The 27636-nt window shown below is 34.8% G+C and overlaps 1 protein-coding gene across 9 annotated transcripts in view; it reads right to left on the reverse strand.

Annotated features, from left to right (window-relative positions):
- The window catches only part of MEF2A (myocyte enhancer factor 2A), a 187884-nt gene that overhangs the window by 48788 nt on the left and 111460 nt on the right, over positions 1-27636 (reverse strand). For all 9 annotated transcript variants that reach the window (XM_077124054.1, XM_077124051.1, XM_077124053.1 and 6 more), the window contains one exon: positions 19575-19778. In XM_077124054.1, coding sequence (XP_076980169.1) covers positions 19575-19778 — 204 coding nt within the window. The remainder of the gene's footprint in view (positions 1-19574; positions 19779-27636) is intronic.

Here is a 27636-nt window from a genome sequence, read left to right on the forward strand (position 1 = left end):
AATTGTAAAGAAAAACTGAAAAACTGAAATTTAATAGGTTTCCTGGCTAATGCCTCCATTTGGGTTATATTTATCCCTGCCTTTAACCAGGCCATTTTGCACTCCTGTAGTGATGGAAGGTTACTTGAAGAAAGTTGACAGTAATGTAAATAATGTTTCCATTCTACTGCAGATAGTAATGTAAATAATGTATCCATTCTACTGAAGATAGACATTTAAGCTGTTTCAAGCCTGGTTAAAGACAGGGATGGATATAACCCAAACAGGGGCACTAGCTAGGAAACCTATTAAATTTCAGTTTTTCAGTTTTTCTTTACAACTGGTATTAATTAATGGAATTTTTTTGCAGGTACATTCTAGTACATACCTGCATACATTTCTCTAGGGTATATTCCTAGGAATGAAAATGTTAGCTAATGAAATACACAGATCTTTATGAGCTTAATGCTAAACTGTTTCCTAAAGTAGTTGCTATGTTGTATAACTGTTAAGTCAGTCCCACATTCCTGAGTTTCTTTTATATATTACTGATTTAATTCCTGTATTAGCATAAGTAATGCTAGATCCTTGAAGAAACAAACAAAAAATAATAGTAGATTAACACAGTGAAAGTTTATTTCTTATTCATACAAAGACCAATGAAGATGATGCTTATTCTTAGAAAGCCTTGTGGGAGATTATTCAGAGACTCAGAGTCCTTCATCTTGTGGTTCCATATAAGAGACCTCAAAGTCCCCATTTGGATTCCTTGTTTGGTTGAAAATACCTTAGAGATGGAAGTGGCATGTATCCCTTCCACTCACATTTCATGGCCCTGCTTTACTGCAAAGGAGGCTAATAACACAGAATCTAGATGTGTATCCAAGCTGAAGAGGAAACAGGACACTGTGAAAATAAAAATGCCCTTAACAAAAAAGATGTGAACATAAAAAGCAGACTAATATTCTATTGGGAGTTTTGCAATTATGTTCAGGGAGACTGACAGGAATTTCCAGAACTCTCCTTGTTGATTTAGCTGTTAAGGTGAAGCTAGATTTATAAAATAAGAAAGGGAATGCTCCTTCTTTCTCTATTCTTTGGAAGAGTTTGAGAAATACTGACATATTTCTTCCTTAAGAATCAGCCAGTACTGTCTTGTGAGATCACCTTGACTTGGAGTTTCTTTATGATAAATTTGAGAATAAGACTATTTAGGCTTTCTATTTTTTTTGTGATTCAGTTTTATTAAATGATATTTTCTGGGAATTTTTCCAGTGAGCTAAAATTCCAAGACACAGTAGGATCTTGAAATAGTATGTGCTCAAAAGTATGTCAAAATAGTTGTTGAACAGAACATTAAATGGGAGCTTTGAGATAATCTAGTTTACCTCCTTCCTTCATAGAGGCGAATATAAAAGTTAGGAGAGATCCAAGTACTCACCCCAACCCACTCCCATCACATAATTATTAAGTTGCAGATGTGGGACTAGAATAAGTGTCCTGAGGTCCATACCGATGCTCAGATTAATGCTCTTTCCACTATGCTGCATTATTCTAGCTGTCAAATGGACTGCATCACCTGCTCAACAAAGAAAAATGAGAATGGTCAGAGGCTTGCAAACTGGAACCAGTTCAACCAGTGCATTTGGAAAGGGAGTACACATCTTGGGCATGTGATGATAGGCACTGTTTTCATATTCCTTCTCCTATTCCTCTATGATCTCATCCTATCTTCCTCAGTAAGAAACGTATGGTACTCAGTCTATGACTTCTTCAAACTTTAAGGTCATTCCCAGTTCTGTAGTACTCTCAAGTTTGATCACAAAGATCCCATCAAATGACAAGGATAGGCCTCTCCCCTAATTACAACAATTTGGGGGCCCTTTTCTCCCAGGAGCTGGACACTGGCCAGTCTTATAGTTTTGGTTTGTCACCAGGATAACATCACTATATTGTAGACTTCCACAGAGAAGTGAATACTTTGATAGTGTGGATTCTCAGTATACTTGAAGTTGGTAAAGTAAATTTTCAAAAGTCCTAGCTCTTGGTTCTTCACAATTCCTCTCTCTTACTTTCCCTCTCTCTCTATTGCTGCTTATTAGACAAATGACTTTTATTTTGCATTTATTTTTTTTTCCCCTTGCATCCAGCAAAATTTATTGAGAGCACCCTACTAGCTTTAGTATCCACTGACAAACAGAACAGATACGGGTCACTGTCTAAATAACGCTTGTGGAGGTCATTTAATCTTCCCATGAAGAATGCTTTTTTTTTCCTTCTTACTGTGGCAGCCTGACTTAGTTTTGGTTCTTTCTTCATAAATATGAGGTGGTTTAATTACATGGGTTTTTTGCCTACTTTTTTTTTTTTTTTTCATATTTCAGGTGTAGTTTCATTCAGTGTTCCAACCTAGTTACATTACACTTAGGTATTATTGTGCTGTCCATTTTTGAGTTTTTGTATCTAGTCCTGTTGCACAGTCTGTATCCCTTCAGCTCCAATTACCCATTATCTTACCCTGTTTCTAACTCCTGCTGGTCTCTGTTACCAGTGATATATTCCAAGCTGATTCTCCAATGTCGGTTCACATCAGTGGGACCTTACAGTATTTGTCCTTTAGTTTTGGGCTAGACTCACTCAGCATAATGTTCTCTAGGTCCATCCACGTTATTACATGCTTCATAAGTTTAGTCTGTCTTAAAGCTGCATAATATTCCATCGTAGGCATACGCCACAGTTTGTTTAGCCACTCGTCTGTTGATGAACATTTTGGCTGTTTCCATCTCTTTGCAATTGTAGATAATGCTGCTATAAACACTGGTGTGCAAATGTCCGTCTGTGTCTTTGCCCTTAAGTCCCTTGAGTAGATACCTAGCAGTGGTATTGCTGGGTCGTAATCCATTCTGCCATTCTATGTCTTTTGATTGGGAAATTCAGTCCATTAACTTTTAGTATTATTACTGTTTGGATAATATTTTCCTCTACCATTTTGGCTTTTGTATTATATATATCATATCTGATTTTCCTTCTTTCTACACTTTACTCCATACCTCTTTCTTCTGTCTTTTCGTATTTGACTCTAGTGCTCCCTTTAGTATTTCTTGCAGAGCTGGTCTCTTGGTCACAAATTCTCTCAGTGACTTTTTGTCTATAAATGTTTTAATTTCTCCTTCATTTTTGAAGGACAATTTTGCTGGATATAGGAGTCTTGGTTGGCAGTTTTTCTCTTTTAGTAATTTAAATATATCATCCCACTGTCTTCTAGCTTCCATGGTTTCTGCTGAGAAATCTACACATAGTCTTATTGGGTTTCCCTTGTATGTGACAGATTGTTTTTCTCTTGCTGCTTTCAAGATCCTCTCTTTCTCTTTGACCTCTGACATTCTAACTAGTAAGTGTCCTGGAGAACACCTGTTTGGGTCTATTCTCTTTGGGGTGCGCTGCACTTCTTGGATCTGCAAATTTAGGTCTTTCATAAGAGTTGGGAAATTTTCAGTGATAATTTCTTCCATTAGTTTTTCTCCTCCTTTTCCCTTCTCTTCTCCTTCTGGGACACCCACCACACGTATATTTGTGCGCTTCATATTGTCATTCAGTTCCCTGATCCCCTGCTCAAGTTTTTCCATTCTTTTCCCTATAGTTTCTGTTTCTTTTTGGAATTCAGATGTTCCATCCTCCAGTTCACTAATTGTAGCTTCTGTCTCTTTAGATCTACCATTGTAGGTATCCATTGTTTTTTCCATTTTTTCTTCTTTGTCCTTCACTCGCATAAGTTCTGTGATTTGTTTTTTCAGATTTTCTATTTCTTCTTTTTGTTCAGCCCATGTCTTCTTCATGTCCTCCCTCAATTTATTGATTTGGTTTTTGAAGAGTTTTTCCATTTCTGTTCATATATTCAGCATTAGTTGTCTCAGCTCCTGTATCTCATTTGAACTATTGGTTTGTTCCTTTGACTGGGCCATATCTTCAATTTTCCGAGCGTCATCCATTATTTTCTGCTGGTGTCTGGGCATTTGATCAGATTTCCCTGGGTGTGGGACCCAGCTGGTTGAAAGCTTTTTCTGTGAAATCTCTGGGCTCTGTTTTTCTTTTCCTGCCCAGTAGGTGGCGCTCGTGGCGCTCGTCTGTCTGCACGGCAGTCGGCCCGGGAAACCGCGCGTGGAGGCGGGGGTCGCTGGCCACCGCAGCTTGGGAGAGTGCCGGTCCTAATTGCCCAGCTGGCCCGAAACGCCAAGCGTGACGGGAGGGCCCTGCTATCCAACGTTCCCAGTCAGACCGGGGAGCCACGTGCGTGGAGGGGACCCCAGTTGCCAGCCGCCCCGGCCGGGAAAACGCGCGCCCCTCGGGTATCTCACCGCAGCAGATTCTCCCTGCCCGTTCAGCTGTTCCAGAATGGGATACGCTGTCTTTTTGGTCTCTGTCGTGACTCCGGGAGCTGTTTCGTACTGTTTCTGTTTCTTTAGTTGCTTTTCTGGAGGAGGAACTAAGACCCGCGCGTCTTACTAAGCCGCCATCTTCTCCGGAAGTTTGCCTACATTCTTGAAGGATATTTTATTTTAGTATAAAACTCTAAGTTGAATTTCTACTTCCTTTCTTTCAGCACATTTACAATATCATTTCATTGTCTCTAGAATTCATTTGTAAAACTGTTTAGAATCAGTCAGCACTCCTTTGAAGATATGCTGTTTACTTTTTCCTCTTTGTCCTTCATTTTCTGCAGCTTCACTATGATCGATCTATGCACAGATTTTTAAGAAATGTTTACTCTTCACGCAATTTGCTGGACTTCTTAAATCTGAGGATTGTAGTCTTTTGATTGTGGAAAATTCTCAGTCATTAGCTCTTCATATATTGCCTCTGGCCCTCTCTCCCCTCTTTCTGGAATGCTAATTAAACGAAGGCTTCTTGAACATTTTGGACAATTCTCATTTCTCAACCTTTCAGTATTTTCTCTCTATCTCCTTGTGCTACATTCTAGATAATTCTTCTAATCTAACTTTCAGCTCACAAATTCTCTCTTTAGCCAAATCAAACCTACTTCCAACATGTCTGCTAAGTTTTAAATTTTGGTTACTGTATTTTTTTCATTTCTAGAAGTATTTAAGTCTTTAAAAGTCCATGATGTCACTGCTCTTATAATCACGCTTCTTGCAGATATTTTTAAGCTTCTCGATTGTTAAAACATTGAAACTGCAACAGTCTTATAACCTATGTGTAATAATAACAAAAGCATATTTGGGATATGTGGGAGTCAGTCTTTCCTGTGTGTTGCGCATTTCATTTATTCTATCTTGTTTTCTTGCATGCTCTTTGTGCTACGTTTAATGCTTCTGAAGGGGTGAGGGGAATTTCTGATGCTCAGAATAAGGTGCCTTTCTTCATAAAGAATATAAATTTGCTTCTTCCAAATACCTGGCAACAGTAATTTTCTGGGCTTGTGTTATACCAATATCCTAGTTTAGTAGGACTGCCATATCAAAGTACCATAAAACAGCCAAAGTTTACTGTCTTTTACTTCTGGAAGATAGAAGTCTTAAATCAAGCTGCTGGCAAGGCATGTTTCCTCTGAAGTTGGTATGATTCTGGTAGTGGCTTGCTAGCAATGCATGACATTCTTTGTCTTGTGGTATTCATCTCTTCCTCTATCACATGGCCATCTTTGCTCTCTGTGTCCAATGTCCTCTTCTTTAAGGATGTCAGTTCTGTTGAATTAGGACCCATGCTAATACAATTTGGCCTTATCTTAACTAATAATATCTTCAAAGATGTTGTTTCCAAATACCGTCACATTCATAGGCATAGGGTTAGGACTTGAACACACCTTTTTGGGGGCACAGTTCAATATCCACAACAATGAATTTGGCCTGTGATTTCACACAAAGTTGGTACCTGGTTTTCTTGGTCTTCCCTTTGTCCTCATCTGCTGAATACTAAAGAACTCTCCTTGAAATCCTTTGGAAGTAGGGAGAGGGACGTGGATTTACCTCTTTTCCTGAGGTCCAGCCTGATATAAGGGCCGTCTCTCAGAATTATAAATCTAGAAGTGAGAACTTTCCCCTTGCTTCAGAATCCATCAAAACCTGAAGTGCAGTTTTTCAGCTCCTTTATCCAGATAGCAAATGACTCAGGCGAGGCAGAGGTTTAAATACTTTCAAAATTTTTAGATTCTCATGTTCTTTTAGATTTGGGCCTAGCATATTCCTTGACAGCTCTCTGATGCTGTAAAAAAGGGTTATTACAGTTCATCTAGCTTTTTTGTTATCTTAAGCAGGAGGGTTGGTTAAGATAACCTGGCCCAACGTTAACGAAATTTCTAAAAATCAACATTTCTAGGGGAAAAAAAACAAGCCAAATATTTTCTAATGACACCCATGAAGTTTTGCTTTTATTGCTTTAAAAAATGTAGGAAAGTTTGACAGTTCCTCAAAAAAATTTGGCAGTTCCTCAAAAAAAAAAAAAAGTAATTCAACAGTATTACCATATTACCCTGCAATTCCATTCCCAGCTACATATCCAAGAGGAATGAAGACATATGTCTACATGAAAACTTGTATGCACATTTCATAGCGGCATTATTAATAATAGCCAAAAGTGGAAACAATTCAAATGTCCATCAACTGAAGAATGGATAGACAAAATATATTATATCCATACAATGGAATATTATTCAGCCTAAAAATGTTGATATATACTACAGCATGGATGAACCTTGAAAACAGTATCTTAACTAAAAGAAATACTCACAAAAGATCACAGAGTACATGATTCCATTAATTTGAAAGTCCCAAATAGGTAAATGCATAGAGATGGAAAGTAGATTAGTGGTTGCTAGGAGATGGCGGGAAGAAGGGATTGGAAAGTAAGTGCAAATGGGTAACATTTTTGGGGTGAAGGAAACTTTCTTGAATTATATAATGATGGTGGCTGTACAAACAAATGAATACACTAAAAACCACTTAATTGGATACTTTTAAATTGTGAATTGTGTGGTATGTGAATTATCAATTTTTTAAAAAATAGAAAAACGTTATCTCAGTTATGTCTAGCATATTCTAACACCTCATTGAAATATGCATTCAACATCACATAACAGTAAGGATGCCTGGGATTTGGTTTCTAGAGAGGCAGGTAGTGTGAAAGTATTTTGTGTAGCCTACCAAAAGCGCTGATTAACTGTCATGTTGGAATTCATACCTATTTTCAGGTATATTAACATTTGCCAATGAACAGAATCATGAAACAAAACCAAGAGAACCAATGAAAAGCCCAGAAAATAATACAACTTCCTCTGTATACAATATATACCTGCCTTTAATACAGATGAACATAAGGTGATGAATGCTAACTTTAAAAGAAAAATCTTCTACGATTAAACAACATAGTATGCTCTATTGTAATGTATTCTAGAATGAAAATTAACTCATATTCAACTGGTAAATTATAGGATGATGTCAGGAAAGGAAAGGAAGAAAGCAAAAGCCCTTAGCTTAGCATTTTCATTTGTATTATAACAAAATTTAAAATGAGAATTTAAGACGGGAACTACTGGCCTCATTGCAGGTTGTATTCTCTCTCATGTTTACTTTAATGGCAGCCTTATTGGCTCAGTACTACACTGGCATATGCACTGACCTGTTGGCCCCTATCCAAATTAAAGTCCCTTACTATCCACTCTCTTGGGACCCTTGATTTCTCCTCAATTCAAAGAAGTATAAAACTACATCAAGGGTTCCTTACCTTTTTATAACATACAAACCATTTTTCACAATAATTTTGATCATTTAGTCACTTCTGCATGGTACATAAAAATGAAGTAATATTAAATAAAGAGTATTTTAATTTAAATGGCTACATTATTGAAGATTGCAAAGTTTATTTATAAAACAATATTTGATACTATTGATAATACTCACACTATGGTCAAATTCTAAATGTTATCTTTTTATAAATGATTTACTCTGAAATTTCCTATAGAGAAATTAAGAAAAGGCATGATATATCAATATATTATATTCTTTAAAACACACCATAAACACTTACTCTAATACCCCCCCATTCAAATAAAATGGAATAGTATTCCTCTTCATATAAATCTCCACATTACCAAAAACCTATCATAATTACGAAATTAGATCATTTTATTTTGAAAATTCATAAGCTTTTCAAAAAATTCTAATCATCTGCTGCCAGATTAATATTCTTGTAACAATGATTTAATTACCTAAACTGCAAAAGCTGCCCAAGGCCTATAGAATAAATGTCAAATGCCACAGCCTGGCATATAAGACGCTACATAAACTAATAACCAATCTGTCTCTTTCACACATTACTTCCTTATGCAAACACCCTAATCCACCAAAACAGGGGTCTGAGTAACACTGTTGATATCATATGTTATCAGAGTATTTAACTGTTCTACTAACTAGAGCAAAATGATTTCTACTCTTTCATATCAAGGATCACAGTTATACTATATAATAACTTTCCCCTTAACTCTCTAACCCTGAGCAATTTCTCATTAATGACATTATTTATTATTTTGTATTATTGGTTACTTTGCTATATGTCAGCATCTTATCTCCCAGAGGATAGACTATAAACTTTCTAGATGGCATGTGCTAAGTATGAAACCCCTTTAATTTTCTCATTTGCATTTAGCAGAATATTTTCCAAAAGAATTTTGGTGAATGGTAAGAAAACAAAATCATTCAGTGATTTGTAAAACAGTATAAATAATGCCATCATTGTAGATTTTATAGGCAGTACAACTTGCTGAACTTCACTTATATTCAAATATGGCTGTTTGCCGAAAAAAGTACTATGATTCATCTTTTCATATCACCTAGCAATTGAAAGTAATTTAGAGAACTTATAATTAATAATTTACGGAATGTTACTAACACACAAATTTTACTACCCCAATTGTTCTTCTTCACAGGTACTTTAAATTTAATAGCACCAAATTATATATAATTGACACAAGATGACTATGTAAGTACTCTCTATATTGAAAAGTCCTTATTCTAATCTTGCTGAAGCCTGAAAGACTAAATAGAATTAAGAAATATAAACAACAGCCCAGAATTTACGTTTTCTTATCCAGTTCTGCTGCTGGTTTATTATAAGGCTTTCTGCAATTCTTTTAATTAGAAAATGGGACTCATTATGTTATCCAATTCATTTGGGTGTGATGATAACTGTATTGTTTGGTGAAGATCTACCAAAGTACCAGAGCAAAGGTAAATAATTTCATCATTATCTAAAGGGGTTTACATTTGAAACAAGCAAGCCCTACTATAAAGCTTTAAAATTTCATAGGATAAAGAAACCACTAGTAGTATATAATTTTCAAAAAACTTTCACATATATTATTTCAATTGATTCTTAAAACCACAATGTTTAGAACTTTAATAACTGCTGTACTCTCTCCCTACTAAACATCCAGCTTAGAACACTGTACACAGTAACCATTTAAAAAATTAACTGATTAAAAGAGCCAAGAAATGCTAGATAAATGCAAACTAAAGAAATTTACTTTGAATTACTAATAAGTGAAATATCAAATAAGAGGATTTAAAAGTCTAATATCAAAACCTTTCTAATATGAAACATCTTTCACAAACTGACAATATCCAACGAGAACATTATTTTCTATTGTCCTACAGAATATAGCTTATGGGTTTTTCACGTTCCAAAGTAATAGAACCGTTTCTTTAAAAAATTGATTTTATCTGCAAAAATGTGAAAATTGAAATTAATTATACAATATAACGTGATAACCCTATATGAAAACTGGGGGTATAAAAAAGGCAAGCTGAATTCTTTTTATTCCTGTATAAATACTAGTTGCTATTTCTAAGTTATTTTTTCAGAATACAAACCTTTTTGAGGTTTTCAACACAGATTTTAGAAATAACAACTAGAGCCTAGAAATTTTCACAAAACAAAAAACAAATCATTAGAAAAGAAAATATCTAAAAAACATAACATGACAGAAAAATGTTCTCCAATGAATTACAAAGGCTAAATCCCAATATGGATAATCAATCTTTGGTTTATTATCTGGGCTAAAGCATGTAGCTAGCTTATTTACCAAGCCTTTAAAAACAATATTTTTAAAACAAAGATTAAGTTGCTATCTTACTAATAATGAATTAAAATGAGAACTATAAGAAGCATTCTTTGATTAACGAATCAACCACATAACAATGTACCTAAACATATAATAATATCATCACAGAATACTTTTAAGGTATGCAAATATCAAAGCACATATTAATAGTTGTGAATCAACCAAAAAAAAAAACACCTGGATTATAAAGTTTTATAAATCCTATAAAAACAATAAGATTTAGTGAACTTGTAGCTCTAAAACTGAGGGTTGACAATTCTTTATTATCTGTAAACTGTCAGAAAAAACTCATTTTCTGGTTTAAAAAATCATGATACATTCTTTGCTGAGTAAATACTAAAATACCAAATATAACAGAATAGATTATCTGAATTATTTCATATCTATAGGACACTGCCTATGAAAGACAGTTTTCCCCAAATCATCTTAATTTTCTAACTGTACAGGATTCCTTTGAAATAACTTCAGATGACTTTGCTCAATTCATGCTTCAATTAAAAGCACATGTTTAATTTCATTTACCCACTTCAAGCTGAATAAAACCAATTTATATTGTGGTATAAAATAGCCTAGCCTGATGATCCTTTTCACTAACTTCAACTTTACAAAAGTACTTAGCTATGATCCTAAACAATTTATTATTAGGAAATTCTGTTAAATTTTTATGCTTGAGAATGGTATTAGTTCCCTAAAAATTCCCATTCTCTCTTTATACACACAGAAGGAGGGAAAGGAGGGAAAGAAGGTGGGTGGAATGAAAGTGGTAAGGCTTACTGCTAACATTGTTATTCATATACAAAGACAACTAAAGAAAAATGTCTGGACACTTCTGTTTTTAACATTCTGATTCGCAACAACATAAAGGTTGTTACTGGGTAATAAAATTTTTTTATTACAATTTAAATGCAGTTAAAACAAAAATAATTTCTCCATCTTTCTGCAAATGCATTTATTTATATCTAAGAAATTTCCTATTTTAATAAACATAATATTAAATAGTTGAAAACCAATATATTTTTAAACTATTTTTTAAATCAATTTATATTAGAAGGTATCTGTCAAATCTCTCCAAACACAGAGCAGATTATCCACCTGTTAAAAAATCCGAGATGACTTAGAGAATCAAAATGGGCAATACATCACCTTTTTAGGAAAAAAGGCAAAAATATGGCCAGTTACCACTATATTCCCAGTCTAGTACAATGCCTGCATATAGTTCAGTAAATATCAGTGCAATGAATAAAAAAATGTAGAAATACTGGATCTCATTCAATATTTTTACGCTTTTCTTCCTTCTTTCTCTTCAATTCTAATCAAAAAAAAAAGGAAAGAAAGAAGGAAGGAAGGGAGGGGAGGAGGGAGGGAGGGAGAGAAATGGAAATAGAAATACAGAGAAAGAGAAAGAGAAAGAGAAAACGGGGAAGAGAAAGAGAAAGAGAAAAAGGAAAAAAGAGAGAAAGGAAATAGAAATAGAAAGAGAAAGAAAAAGAGGGAGGGAGGGAGGGATGAAGGAAGGAAGGGAGGGAAGGAGGGAGAGAAAAATATATATACCATGCAGTGCTAAAACAATTCATAGTTTGGGAAATGCAAGATAGTCAATGAAACCTAGGCACTGTTCCTATTAAGCTCTTCCAGCACCTACCCAAAGCTTTATGCAGCCCTTCAGGTTCAGGTGCACTTTTCAGGTTTTAGCTATTTCCATCGCTCACACAATATCATAGCTACACTTAGCTGATTTCAACTCCACAAACTAACTTTGCTGTGTCTAATTTCCTTAATTTTTACATAAGCTGTTTTCTTGCCCTCGAACACTTTTCTTCCAAACCCCTTCCCCTTCTCAATCCTGTTCTTGAAAGGACTCCGTGACAGTGTTTCCTCTAGAGGAAATCTTCCCTGACCTTTCAATCCTCTTCTCTCATTGGTCAAAATTTAGACATCACTTCAAGGATCTTCCAGAGAAAAAAGAGCAATTTACCTGATAGCAAATACTAAAATACTCAATTTCTGTCACAAGGAACACTAAAATGACACACAGGTATTCGTCAATAATCACAAGTAATATATTAGAGAAATATGATTTATATTACAAAGAGATAGATGTATCGCTCTTTTTTTCTGCATGAATTATCATATCAACAGCATTAATCTGTGATGGAGAAAAATCTACCCTCAAGACAATAAAGAGCATACTTAGCGATGCAGCAATTTTCTTATAAAAAGCACATTAATGGAAACCAATAATTGTATGATAAATAATAATACTCAAATACATAGCAAAATATAAATAGTAAAACTGAAATTGTAAGAGCTACAATGATTTCTGTGTGCAGCAACATGTGGAAAGAGAAGGAGGGCCAGGAGGATCGCGTGCCTCACCCTGCTACTTCAGGCTCTGTTACGAATAAAAGAGCAGGGCAGGGGGCTGGAGGTAGAGTCAAGCTTTGTCTTGTCTTCAGATGTTTCATATTTTTTCCCTTTCCCTGCCGCTCCACTGCAGCTCTGTAAAACATGAGCAAGCTTCTTAAACACTTCCTGTCTGTTTCATTCCTCATTTGAAAAATGGGGAAATAAAAAACTGCATGGCTCAAAAGGCTTCTTTGAGGATGTTATAATACTGTCAGAAAACCCAAGTATAATCAAAATTTTTAAGGTTAGCACTAGATGATAACAGGAAGCAAAAGTCATTAACTTTCTTTTATCTCCCACCCATTCCCACCATGCCCCCTAACATAGGTACACTCACAGATGCTCTTCTAACCATACAGAATTGAATGGAAAGGTAACGCATTAGAAATGTGTTTCCTAGTTTGCAATTCACAGTAATACTGGCATACTGTTTTGAATTGCTTTTTCAAAGGTTTCACAAATTACAATTTTTTTTAACTGTTCAAAATTACTTCAATTTTTATCCCAAACATTCTTAGGGATAAAAATGCTTTAAAAGCAGAATGTTTACTTCTGCATTTGGGACAAGTTAAGTTAAGATTGCTTAAGGCTTCATCCTAAAAGTTTTAAATTCAGTAGGTCTGGAATGAGACCCCAAAATCTGTATCTGTAATAAGTTCCCTGATGATGCTGATCCCACTACCTGGGGACAACAGCCAGTGGGACAACTTATTTTAAATAATGTATTTTTGGCATGATCATTTTTATTAGCAGTTATTTTTATTTACTAATTGATAGACGCATCTTATAGTGATCTCATATCTCCCTTTCCTTACTGATTTCCAAATTCCTTTATAAACTGAAAGCTGGCAGGGATTATAAGATTCAAAAAGCAAATTTTCTCTTCCTACAGAATCCCAATTATCATCATCTTCATTTATCACTGATTATAAAAAATATTTGTTAACTTTAAAAACCTAACTGGATTCCTGGTGCCTGCCCATGTGAAAAAAAAAAAAAAAGAAACCTACTATCTGAACCTTGAAAATTTCCCCTCATTTTAACTTAATTTTATTATATATAATATATTTAACTGCTTTTTAAAAAGTTCTAAACCTTCAGTTCCCATTCATGTTATGCCTTAATTTCCTCAACTGTGAAATGGGAACTAAAATAGAGATTCTATTTAAAAAAATACATATAAAAGCCCTCAGAAGAGTACCAGGCCATATTAAGTATTTTCAAAAACTTATCTATCATTCTCATTGCTGTTAACCTCATTAATTTTCTGTTCAATACTGAGAAAAATATATTCATGTTTGGTATGTTATACATTACTGGTACATATATAAAATAATCTCATATACTTATAGTGTAAGGTTCCACAGCTCCATTGGATTCAGTAAACTGCAGAGCAAAGCCAAGTGTGATAGACACAGGTTCTAATCCTAGTTCTGCCATTAAATTGCTACATAACTCTGAGCAAGTCACTTAACCTGAGTCTTAATTTCTACTTCTGAAAAAGCTTACCTTTGATGTGAAGATCATATAAGAGAATATGACTGGAATTCTCTTTTTTTTTTTTTTTTAGTACTGTAGTTTTCCTGTGAAGAAAATATCTCAATTTGGGAATACTTCACAAAATATTAACAAGAGAGCTCAATGGTCCTGGCCCCCACCTTAACATCCTTAAATAATAAGCAAAATGATCTGAAATCTCCACATAAGCTATTTACAGCATGTTCTCCAACGCCACCAAGTTACAACTATTCTTTTAAATTATGAGAAGGAATATTTACTATTACAAGTATTGCAACAAATATCTCTTTCTGAGAGGAAAAACAAACAAAAAACGTAGATACAAAAGTACTCTCAGCTGGCCCTGGTACCGTGGGATCAATAATACCACCCTGACCAAAAGGGGAAAAAGAAGTGTAACAAATAAGGTATCAGTGGCTGAGAGAGTTTCAATAGAGTCAAGAGGCTACTCTGCAGGTCACTCTTATGCAAGCTTTAGTGGGACATTGTTATTTATCATAGTTTGCCAAATCCCAACCAAAACTATTCCTGCCAATCTCAAAGAACACCTTCGGTGTTATATAAGGTTCTACAAAGGTTCCACGTGCTAGGGTAACTTTCCAGAAACCTACAATCTCTAGATGGCTCTCTGAACCAGATAAATTCTGAAATGCAGAAGGGCCAGCCTCTCCAGAACATCAACGAGTTCCACGCCCCCTATCCCACATTACTGACAGCGCGTGAAAAAGTTAGAATGGGCATAGTCCAAGTACCCTTCAACAGTGGGAGAAAGATCAAAGGTGATGGTGGAGTTACACAGAAAAGGTAGGGTTTAATAAATGAGTATAATTGCTGAATCATTATATTGATATTTCTTTTAGTCTCTGGTATCTTAGAGCAGCTAGAAGCAAACACCTAAAATTGTGGAATTGTAACCTATACCAAACTCTGAAATCTGTTCTACAACTAATTGTTGCGTTGTGGTTTTTTTGTATCTATGCTATTTTTCACAAAAAAGAAAAAAAAGTCAATTGTGATGATAAATGCACAGCTATATGATGATATTGTGACCCCACTGATTACACAGTATGTGAATATATTATATATTAATAAAAAATAAGGATAATAAAAAACAAGCAAACAAAAAAACTCTATGTCAACAAATAAAAATACGTCGTAATTTTGGCAGGTGGGCTGCCAGTGTTCAGCCTTTACAGTTTTTTATCCAGGTGAGACAAGAGTTATTTTTCAGAAAAACTGCCACAGTTGTTTGCTGGTCAGAGATTACAGCAGGCAAGTATATGAACCCAAGGAAATGCGCTACTATTTGCTTGAAGATTGGACAAGAGGATACTGGCTTAGATTCAGAGATTTTGGGTTGCATTTGAAAATGAAGTTTTCTCTATATAATACAATGGAAATATTATTAAGGAAGATAAATCATTTCTGGCTGAAAAAACTTCAAGTACCAAAAGAGACAGTATTGGAAGATATACCCGAAGCTAAACTCAAGAATGTCTCAGGGAACCTTCTAGATCTGTAATGCCCTGAAACATATTAATTTAAGCAAAATATTAGTGGAGGAAAAGTAAACAAGAAAATCTGTGGGTGGTGAGATGAGGTGGAACAAATTTGGAAGACCGTAATGTCACTAAGCAGAGGATTTGTGTGATAACAGTGTTTAAGATCTGTTCAACAATTCTGAATTGGTTTTAGTCATTAATTTAATAAATTTGAGTATATTCTCAAAAAAAAGTAATCTCAGGCTTTATTATGTAGCAACTGGTAAAACCTCACTTCATGTCTTTTTGCAAAATTTTTATTTTGATGTAGAACACCAGAGCCTCTTTTGGTTCTAGGTTTTTATTTAGTATAAATTTTATTTATATACATACTTGTGAATGTATAATAGCAATTGCTTGGATTAGTGACTTTCATCTTTAGTTTCTCACACTTTAGGACGTGACTAATTTATTCATAAAATTGTACAAACTGTTCAAAAGTTTTCAAATCTAAATTTACTAAAAAAATACAATGTAGGGGTTGTAATCTTTTTGTTGTGCATCTAAATTAAATTAATACTTTTTGTAGGGCAAACAGAAGTCTGCCACCTACTTTTGCACCAATGCATAACACACAAAGGTACAACATATGTCTTTCAAGACATTCTTTGCAGAATGTCTCCAAATGAAATATCTAAAATAAAGTAGCGAAACTCATTTTATATAAGGAACATATATTCCTGAAAATCAGTGTATAAATGTTTTTTCAAATGATGTTATTTTAAACAGTTGTGATAGTTTCCTATTCAAAGAAATCCAATTACAGAGTCTCTTATAGAGCTTACTCTCATGATAATCCTCTAACTTACTACTTCTGTAGTTCTCATTTTCATGTATTTAGCTTTCTTAAAGTATGCATATACATCCTACATGATACTGCAAACCTTAATTAAAAGTATTTATATGCAATCTAAAATATGTAAATTATGTTGTTTAAAAACAAAGCTACATTTATCAAATTTTAAAAACGCCTTAAAATTTTAAGAAACTAGTTTAAAAACATGGGTAATAGGAAACAAAGAAGGGCAATAATACAACGATATTCTGTAGATGAGTTTCTAATATCCATGGTTAAATAAAATTGAAAGACATAAATGTGAGCACAAAACCTACTTTTTGTTTATAATCATAATACTCAAATATCAACTACTTTCAATATGCTACATTAATTTTACAATGTTCCCCGAAACTTCACAGAGTTACAGGCACACCTTATGCTGCAGACTACACAGGTGTGGTCAACAGCATAGTCATCCATTCTCCTTCCCTCCACAGTACATCCCCAAGGGCTTGTATATAGGGTACAAAAGGACCAAAATACATTTCTTCATTTTAATATATTCAAGACTCTGTTAAAAGACAGTTTAGCACTATGGGAGAAAGCAAAAAAAAACAAAAAACTACAATACATACAGCAAAAAATAAGGGGAAATTAGGTTAAATGAGTTATAAAAGTTGCTCAAGTTTTCACACTTTCACACTGTTGCTCCTATTACATAAGGAAACCCTCTATGGATTACTTACAGCTGTTTATGCCTCAGTTTACTCCTGATATATTCACCTATGTGACAGTATCACGTCATGTACTTGTTAGAAGTTTATTAATATAACATCTTCAATTGGTAAAACTGTATCTTAGTGGTTACAAAACTATGAGTAAGAAGAACACTACTGTGGCTTGAATTGGAAAGCTCTCAAGTAATAACATCACTTTGCAGAATTCCCAGCACACAGAATCTCCTCACATATGTGTCAAATGAACAGACACAAGTAAGTTTGCTTCCAATTACTTCAGTTGTTTGAATTTCTACGGACACTATATTAAAAAGGAAAAAACAACACACTGGTAATAGTATTCTACAAATACCTTTAAATGAAGTAATATCTAAAAAGCACCTAGAAGGCCCATGGGAAGTGATCTACATCTCTGTCATTACTGTTACCCTGTAAACTTAGTTCTGGTTCACAACAACCCTTGTAGATGCATAAGTATAAGCCAATCCCACTACTGGTAAAAATAACTCGGTAAAAATAAAAAAGTGTCAATGTAGCTTCATCACCTTCATATGTGAAAGAAATTATATCTTATGAGTGTAACAACCACTGTCTTATAACAAAGACTGATTTAGTAAGATTTATAGCATGTAAGAAAGAAGAATTAATTTATCCTACCCTAACAGTCCAATGTGTCTTTTATCCAATGATTTATATAATAACAGAATTTCATAAGGAAATACTGGTAAGATGCAAGCTATCTTTTTTTTTAAGAAATTCAATTAAAAGTAAATTATCAAAATCCTAATAGATAATTGAACTGCAAGATTTTCTTCTTATTGAAGTAGACTGTAATCTAGGAGAATGCTAAGAAAAAATGTTTGGGCTTTACTCATTTACACTTTGATTGCTGACCACAACATAGATGAAGACTGAGGTAGTTTGAAAATTCTGTGAGGGTTAAATCGGACTATATTCTTCATATTGTCTAAGGAAGTAAGCTTTAGGCTTTGTGAAGTACCCTCAACTTCATGAACCAAGAACAACAATTGCTGCAATGAAAGAGCAAAGTAGTTAGGATTAGGGAGGTAATTGCCATCTATAATGAAAGTAGCCAGAAGAACTCTTTGCTGACTTTACAGTCAGTTCTATTTCCTTGTTTAAGGCAGTGGAGCTTTTGGTAAAACATGAAGATTTTGAAAATAAAATTATTTTACATAGCAGGGATAATTTACATTTCAAAGAAATCCAGTTATGAAATGTCTCATAAAGTTTACCCTAATGGTAATCCCTAATTTACAAAACTACAATGTGAAATGTATTCATAATACACAACAGGGAAAGAGTCTACTATATAAAGTTCATGGTGCACATAAATGATGATATACCATAAATGCTAAATATGATAAAATAATTTACAAATGACATAAAAATAACTATGTTAAGGGGTTCCGCTAAAGACATAACCATGTAATTTATCTGAAGTAATCAACGAAAGCAAAATCAAAAGCTTCATACACATTTCAGGGGAGGTTCACAGCAGTGAGTGTCTTAAATAACATTGTAGGCAAATCAAGAAACAGAGATGAGGCTTAGCTATAATTATGCTATACTTTTAGTCTTTACTTGAAACAACTGATTGGTATAAAGTTAACAATACCACTTAGTAAATTTCCAATAGTTATTTTTCAAATATCAGTTGCCGTATTTTTTTTATTTGTAGTAAAAAACTATGTCCATAACCACCTAAAACAGAATAGCAAAGGCAAAGAAATAAAAGTGAAATTTAAAATGCATTCTCTGAACTATAACAATCCAGGGAGGCAAATAAATTAGTTTTCTACTAATTTATTAGTACTAACTAAAAAAGAGTCAAAGCATCTCTACTTTAATTTCAATTATTAGAAGTAAAATCTGGATTGGGACTTCAATTATACTTTTTAGAGTTAATTCTGCACAGATTCAGTACTTCCCACAATGAAATGTCTAATTCATTCAAATAGTTTTTCCGACATTACCAAACTAAGCCAAAGTATGTATCTCTCCAAGTAATGAAAAATTCTCTTTCTAAACAAAAGTAGGATAAAATCTCTAAAGATAAATAAAAAGACAAAAGTAAACAGTATGTGATTTTTAAAATGCTATTAGAACTATACATGGGAAAGATATCTTTATGAGAAAATTACACTGTCCTAAGGTGATATAATTTCTTACATTAAATTAAAACCTCATACAAAATAAATAATCATAGAGAAAATGTTAGATTATACTGATGTTTATGGTAAAACAACCTAATTATTTTGTATGAATGAACAGGAAATGTCTATAATAACTGGGTCGCCATATAGCAATATTTAGACCTTTCTTCTAAGAAATGATTCAGAGAAAAGACAGATTTATAATTGATTTATATTTTGGATGTAAAAAGCAATCTGACAGCTAAAGTTATAAATCAGAAGACTTAATTAGTATTTGCAATTTAGACATTACTAGGTATGTGTTACCTCAACAATATCCGAGTTGGTTCTGCTTTCATGAGGTTCATTATATTCTGTATACTTGAGAAGAACTTTGTCCATGTCAGTGCTGGCATACTGAAACAGTTTGTTAGAGCTGTTGAAAATGATGAGTGCTATTTCACAGTCACAGAGCACACTAAGTTCATAGGCTTTCTTCATTAATCCAAACTTTCTTTTTGTAAAAGTGACCTAGACAACCAAAGAAAAAAAGTTCATTTTTATTAAAAGCATTACTAGTACCTGAATATAGAATACGTGAAGAAAAGTCCAATATTAATAATGTCCTAGATTCCAGAAGATGGAGAAGATTCTTAGCCACATGCTCCACATAAGTCTCCCCTTGCCCAGCTGGCCCCAGGACTATGGTTAATACCATGCTAGATTCCAGAAGACAGAGAAGATTCCTAACCACATGCTCTACATGAGCCTCTGCTTGCCCAGATGGCTCCAGGTCTACAGTCCTACAGGAAACTCTTATAGCCAAGGGCTCTGATGGAGCAGTCTTCTAAGCACTCATTCTTGGCTGCCATTCCACAGCAGAAGGCCACAGAAGGAAATAGTTGTCCAGAGGCCCCTTTTCATCTATCTTAAAATTCTAACCCATTAGAAACCCAAGTCCTACCCCCAAGTAATCCATCACTGCCCAGCCTTTAATCTTTAAACAACTAAACACTTCCACTAATCCAATTCATTCTTCTCACTCACAAATACTTCCATTTTACCCACTGAAATTCAGTCTAAGAACAGTAAATTCTCCAATGTCCTCAAATTCTTCTTTCAGTATTTCTTTCTCTAACTGGCTGTCATGTGAAGCTCTCTCATACAAAGGCCAATCGTTCTGCTGTTAAATGTTATGTCCTCTACGCTTTAAGCCCCTGTAAGATATGTCCTTTTTGTTCCCTCTTTTGTCTTCCAAACTTTTCCATTCAAGAGGACCTGAACTTTTGAAGCTCATGCTATGAAAATCTATGCCCAATAAGCTTCCTTGTGGTGGGCACCAAGTAACCCCCTGATCACTCTCCCTCATACACTAAGTACAACTTGACTACTTCTCTTCCTAGCACTGCTCCCATCTCTGTTCTTATTGACTTTAAGCACCCATGTAAAGAACCAATGCAATTCCCTGGTCTCTCAGTTCCTTGATCTCCTAACCACCAATGATCTTTAGTTCCACCTTAAATTTTTTGCTCTTGTATACCTGGAAGCCCTGAAAGCTCTTTATTTTAAGATTTAATAGTTATAGTGGTATATGTTTCAAAGTTGATTATCTGCATGTCCATTTATCTTCAGTAATGGTGGGCCCTTTCAAAAAGTAAATCCATATCTTCTCGTTAGTTAAGGAAAGTTTTCTTCTATTTTTGTTTAAATATTAGTTTTGGTCCAATGGTTTTCTTTTTTCTTCTCCAGGGACTGTGGTGATGTATAAGTTAGATCTTCCTTATCAATCTTCCTATTCAATCACCTTTCTCTACACGTTTCAAATTATTTATCATTTTGATTCACTTGTTTCCTTGCCTTCTTTCAATACTCATATGAACGTTTAATTTGAATCTATTCTTCCTTGGTCACTTCGATATTTAGTCTTAGTTTTGTTGTTTTTTTTTTTTTGTGAATGGTCTGGGAATTGAACCCAGGTCTCCCGCATGAAAGGCAGGCATTATAACCACTGAAATACCCGTGAACCCTGAAATTTGGTCTTAGTTTTAATGCGATTTTGTCTTTTATTTCTTTTCCTTTCTGGAATTCAATCATTTTTTTCACTAATGCCTATTTAAAAATCCATTTCTGTGCATAGTATTTAAAAATTCTGAATCATGGTGTGTTTTATTTTATCTTACTGTTTTTCAATACTTACAAATGCTGAAAGGAACTGAATTCAATTTAGAGTTTTATGTAAGTTTTTCTACTTTTCCATTGTTATTGGGAAAAAGCTGATTACTTGAATTATTTTAAATACTTGCTATTTTCTTCCTTATAAAATTATAAAAATTTGTATAGATAAAGACTGCTTGCATTTCTGCATTTCTATGGACAGAATTAAAACTGGCAATATGGATTCGTTTAAAATATTCTTTGCTTAAAAGTACTTCTTTCATCGTAGTGAAGTATAGTCTCTTTAATGGAAAGATCTTTTGGGCACTGGCAGTCGTGGGGCGGGGGAAGGCAGGAGTTTATGCCCTTTGATTTAAGAAAAACATTTTTTTATCTTATTGGATTTTAAAATTTCTTCTTTTCCCTTTCACCAAGCATTTAAAGGGCAACTCTGCCTTCATTTTTACCAACTTCCCTCTCAAACACTTGTCTTTTCAGGGCTACTTCAGCAAGAACTAAATGCACTTTTAAGTCTGTAATCTGTAATCTGTTCTGATCTCCCAGGGCTCTCAGAATTTGGGGACTTAGTGTAGTCTTTCTCCTTTTGGTAATGATTTCAGCTCTCCTCTTCTCTGTTACATAAGTCTTTCCCAAACTGCCCTTGCTCTCTGTAAAGGCTTGAAATGCAAGTATAGGATTATCATGCTGGGATTTGGTATTTATTTCTTTAGAGGTATCAGGTAATTCGGACATTCTTTATCTGCCAGTTGTACAAAGGGATTAGGATTTTTGTAGTATGATTTTCTCTTGCTTTTCTGTATTGATTTATTTGGAAGTCATGTTAGGATGCCCAGATTTTGAAGCCATTACCTTGATCACCAAAAATCCCTCCTAGAAATTTGTTCTGACTCCTGTTTTATTAAGGGTTTATATATATTTGCACTTGAAATATACTCAATAGTTAATTTCATTTGATTTAAAATATTGCAAAATTTGAATAACTTAAAAATACAAGTATTATTAAAGCTATTTCAGTTTGAGGAACAATAAACATGACTTTTAATTTTAAATTGTCATTTTACTCCAGTATTGCTATCACTGATTAAAAAATGAGTAGTACTGGAGGCATAAACTACAAGATTCAGTGTTTCAATAAACTGATACTCACTGGTGGTTTCTGTGTTTATAATTCTTTTTTTAGAAGTTGTAGGTTTACATAAAAATCATGTAGAAAATACACAGTTCCCATATACCCTACCTATTATTAACACCTTGCATTAGTGTGGTATATGTGTTACAACTGAAAACAGAATATTATTACAAGTGTACTATTAACTATAGTTCATTAGAATTCCGTTTGTGTTGCATAGTCATAACAGGTATTTTTTTTAATGTTTTTATTCTAATAACGTATATGCAACTTAAATTGTGTCCTTTTAACCACACTCAAATACATAATTCGGTGCTGTTCATTACATTCATGATGTTGTGCCACCATCATCACTATCCATTATCAAACTCTTCCAAATAAAAACTCTGTATGATTCAAGCATGAAATCCCCATACCCTACCTCCACCCCATGCCCTTGATAACCTATATTCTAGTTTCTGACACTATCAATTTGTTTATTCTAATTATTTTGTATCAGGAAGATCATACAATATTTGGCCTTTTGTGTCTGGCTTCTTTCATGCAACTTGACGTTTTCAAAGTTCACACATGTTGCCACATAAATCAGAACTTCATTCCTTTTTATGGCTGAATAATATTTTGTTCTAAGTATATGCCACGTATTGCTTATTCATTCATCGACTGATGGACACTTGGGTTGCTTCCATCTTTGGGCAATTGTGAATAATGCTGCCATGGATATTGGTGTACAAATACCTGCTGAAGTCCCTGCTTTCAGTTCTTCTGGATATATATCTAGTTGTGAAATGGTCAGATCATATGGGAATGTTATATTTACCTTTCTGATGAACTAATTACCAAACTGTCTTCAACAGAGGTTGCATAATTTTGCATTCCTACCAACAACAAATACATATTCCAATTCCTCCACAGCCTCTCCAACACATATTACTCGCCATTTTTTTTTAACAGCAGCCATTCTAGCAGGTGTGAAATGGTATCTCATCATAGTTTTTATATGTATTTCCTTAATGGCTAATGATGTCAAACATCTTTTCATGTGCTTTTTGGCCATGATGGCAGTATTTATGACGTTCTAGGGTACCATCTCCCCACAGAATTTTTGAACTAGAAAAACGGGCAGAACTATCTTCCTCAGACATAGGGTTTTATCACTGTATTCTCTTAATTTTATGTGAATCTAATCTCTTCACTATTCTCAATGCCTTATGGTTCCTGTATATTTCCTCAATATACAAAGCTTCACATATTCCACTAATATTTAAATATTCTGTTAGCTAGTGGACTGAAAATAGGGCTGAGAGATTTTTTAATTTCAATTTTGATTTAACTAGAAAATGCAAAGTGGCCAAAAGAATCCATCCATAAAGCATTCCAATTAAGTCTGTTTATGGAAATATACTTATTTATATTTGTGCCACACATCCAAATTTGCTTTCATGAAGTATCTTTCAATATTGGCCAAAGATTTCTTATTATAAAATTTTCAATATAAAACAGAAATTACAAATTAAGTAAAATATCTCAACATCCATTGAAGAATTTTGGTTTTACAAATAGTTTCTGAAAGCAAAGAAAAAGGAAGTGGAATACACTGGGGAAAGAAGGAAGGAAAGGACGTTAACTTAAGCTTAAGACAGGAGTAATATGCTTTGAAGATTAGAACATAAAATAGAGCAGGAAAAAGCCTTCAAAGTCTCCACATTTTGACTCAGTGTTTTCAATTCAAAACAATTTTTTTAGATTGTCACAGAGATATTTCTTTTTACACATAAGCTTTCTAAGACATCAAGAACTGGAAATCAGTAACTGTTCCTAATCAGTACATTGTTAATTAAGAAGGTTGTAATGTGGCAACATTTTAATTCAGAGAGTTTATGTGATACAGACAGTGTAACCTAAATTAGCTAGTAAAGAACACTGGTAACATAATTATAACACAATATTCAACTTAGAGTGCAAGAAAAATACTAGTGTTTAAACAGAAGACTTCACTTACATTAAAATTACACAAATTCTTTGTGTTGATTTGGTAAATTTTCAAAAGACACCAACAAAATTTATTTCTCAGTTCAAAATGGGAGTAAAGCCATAGTCATCATACTCCAATCTTTGAAATGCATTAAAAATAATAAAAAGAATGAATAAAATATAGAAAAGAATGAGTTTTCTTCAAAGAAAAATTCATAGCCCCAAACCATGAATCTGTATGTGTCAAATTTGGTGGAATTTAAATGAAAAAGAGTGTGGATTCAGAAAATTCTCATGGACTTCCTTAGAAACATGGTAATCACAGCCCAGTAAAGCCCAGCCAGGAGTTCTTTGATTTGGCCTTAGCTTACAAGTGTGGGAAGGCCATGAAAGAGGCAGAGAATGAACAAATAGAGACCCTGTTCTAAAAGCAGAATACCAAGGGATATAAAACCCAAAAGAGAAAGAATTTTATATTAAAAAAAAAAGCCACTTTTGTTAACTCAAACCTATTATTACTGCCAAAGATCTAAGAAAAAACACAAAGGCCTAAACAGCGAGGTGGTACAGCTCAGAAAGAGCAAGAGGAGGGGAAAAAATCAAATAATACCCAAAATTCAAACTATATTGAGGAAGATGGTGGTATAAGGAGGTGTGGAATTTAGTTATTCCTCTAGAGCAGCTAGTAAATAGGAGCTGTCCAGAATAACTGGGGACCATCTGCGACCAGATACACATCATACACCAGTCTGTATGGTGTATAGCCAGTCTGGGGAATGGTTCTGAAAATGGATTTTTTTTTTAAACTATTTTAAGTAGCTCATTAGAGGAAACCACAGGCACTTTCACTTGTCAGCCCCTGTCCCAGGCAAGGGATGAATTAAGATAGGCCTGAGATACTTGACTAAAAAATATCTAGTTAAGTGAAGAGGATAATTCCCTAAAGGATGTATATTCCCCAAGAAAGGGGGCTCAGCTCAAGTGGCTGCTGTCAATCAGAGAATTTGGATGCCAGGGGCTAAGCCCCAAACCCACCTTCTACCACAGCCTCTGTCTCAACCATGCCCCTGGCAGGTACAGGGTCTGTTTAGAATTAATGGCACCATATCACTTTATGCCAGTGGGGAGCTACAGGATGACAAGCATCACCTTCTGGGAAGGACAGGAAAAGCACAGAACCTAGAGGCCTCCAGGAATCCCTGACAACCTGCTGGATCTCATTCTCAGGGAAACTTGGCAATAATTACATCTTCCTTTTCAGACTGGGCCTGTCTGAACTGAGAAAACCTAACAGGGGTTGATCATATCTGGGGAGCCGCTTCTCAAAATAATAATAATAATAATAATAATAATAATAATAATAATAATAATAATAATAATAATAAAGGTTCCATTTAGGCAGGGCAAAACCCAGAAAAATAAGCTGAAAAATTCTGATCAGTTAAATAGAAACTATACTAGCGGTCTTGAATACGTTGAACTGAACACCAAAGAACAGACAGAAAACAAGACAACAAACAAAAAAACCCTAGGTAGAAAAATGAAACGACCTCCAGAATAAAGTAATCAAAGAAATGAGATGCCAAGACACCAACAAAAAATTATGAGTCACACTAAGAAAAACAAAGATATGGCTTCTGGGTCAAGATGGCGGCTTAACAAGGTGTGCATTTTAGTTCGTCCTCCAGAACATCTACTAAATAACCAGAAACAATACAGAACAGCTCCTGGAGCCATGTCAATGACCGGACACACAGCGTACCCCAGTCTGGACCAGCTGGACCAGCTGCAAACACCCCCAGAACCATGAGTTCCCCAAGCCGTGGCAGCCGGTGCCCATCCCCCACAAGTGGCTTCCCAGAGAGGAAAGTAAAGAGACTTCACCAACAGCAGTGGCTGAGCGTGATCAAATGCCAACTGTGGAATTAATTAACAAACTCTGACTACTAAAAATAGGCCCCCAGCTCAGGTGAACCTGGTCAAAGCGGAGGTCACTCATTTTTGCCCCAGCGCCAAGGGGGCAGGGCTGACGGAAAAAGAAAAAAAAAAAAGAAGGAAACAGAGATTTTTGTGGCTGTATTTCTACAAAGGCTTGACTGCCTTTGAATACAGCAGCAGGCTTCTCGGGCTGCAAATGCCCCAGGCATAAGCAGAAACAAGCTCCTTTGGGAGCTTGACTGGAGCCTGTACCTTCCCCAGGGGAGTGGTGAAGCCCAGCCCAGGTGGAATCCCTCCCTCAAGAAATTCAGACACCAGGGCTTGGTAATTTGAAGCCATTAAAACCAGCCTAAAACCTCTCCTCTGTCTCCACCACGCCCCAGCAGGGAGAGTCTGACAAAGTTAAAGGTACCGCATCATCTTATGTTGGTGGGACTTACAGCAGACAAGAGCCACATACTGAGGAGGATAAGAAAAACAGAGCCCAGAGACTTCACAGCAAAGCCTTTCAACCTGCTCGGTTTCACCATACAGGTGTTTCATCCTGTAGCTCCCCTCCTGATAGGAGGGCAGTTTGGTCTGAGAAAATCTGGCTGGGGTTTTTAATACCTAAGCAGACCCTCCTAAGTGCGTGTGTGGGGGGAAGGCACCATACAAACAGGGCAAGAAACAAGAAAACAAGAACTGAAAAATTCTCCTCTGTTAATTAAGCTAGAGGTCCAGATAAAGCTGAACTGAATGTCAAAGAACAGACAGGCAACAAATTCATCTAGCAAGAAAACCCTAGGTAAAAGAAGTGAAAACAATTTCCAGAATAAACTAATTAAGGTAATTAAATGCCTACATGCCAGCAAAAAATAACAAATCACACTAGGAAAACTGAAGAGATGGCCCAGTCAAAGGAACAAATCAACAATTCAAAACAAATGACATACAGGAGCTGAAACAATTAATTCAGCATATACAAGCAGACATGGAAAACCTCATCAAAAACCAAATCAATGAATTCAGGGAGGATATAAAGAAGGCAAGAAATGAACAAAAAGAAGAAATCGAAAGCCTGAAAAACAAATCACAGAACTTATGGGAATGAAAGGCAAGGTAGAAGAGATGAAAAAAACAATGGAAACCTACAATGGTAGATTTCAAGAGACAGAACATAGGATTAGTGAA

Source organism: Tamandua tetradactyla, chromosome 12 (genome assembly GCF_023851605.1).
Source record: "Tamandua tetradactyla isolate mTamTet1 chromosome 12, mTamTet1.pri, whole genome shotgun sequence".
NCBI classification, from domain to species: domain Eukaryota; kingdom Metazoa; phylum Chordata; class Mammalia; order Pilosa; family Myrmecophagidae; genus Tamandua; species Tamandua tetradactyla.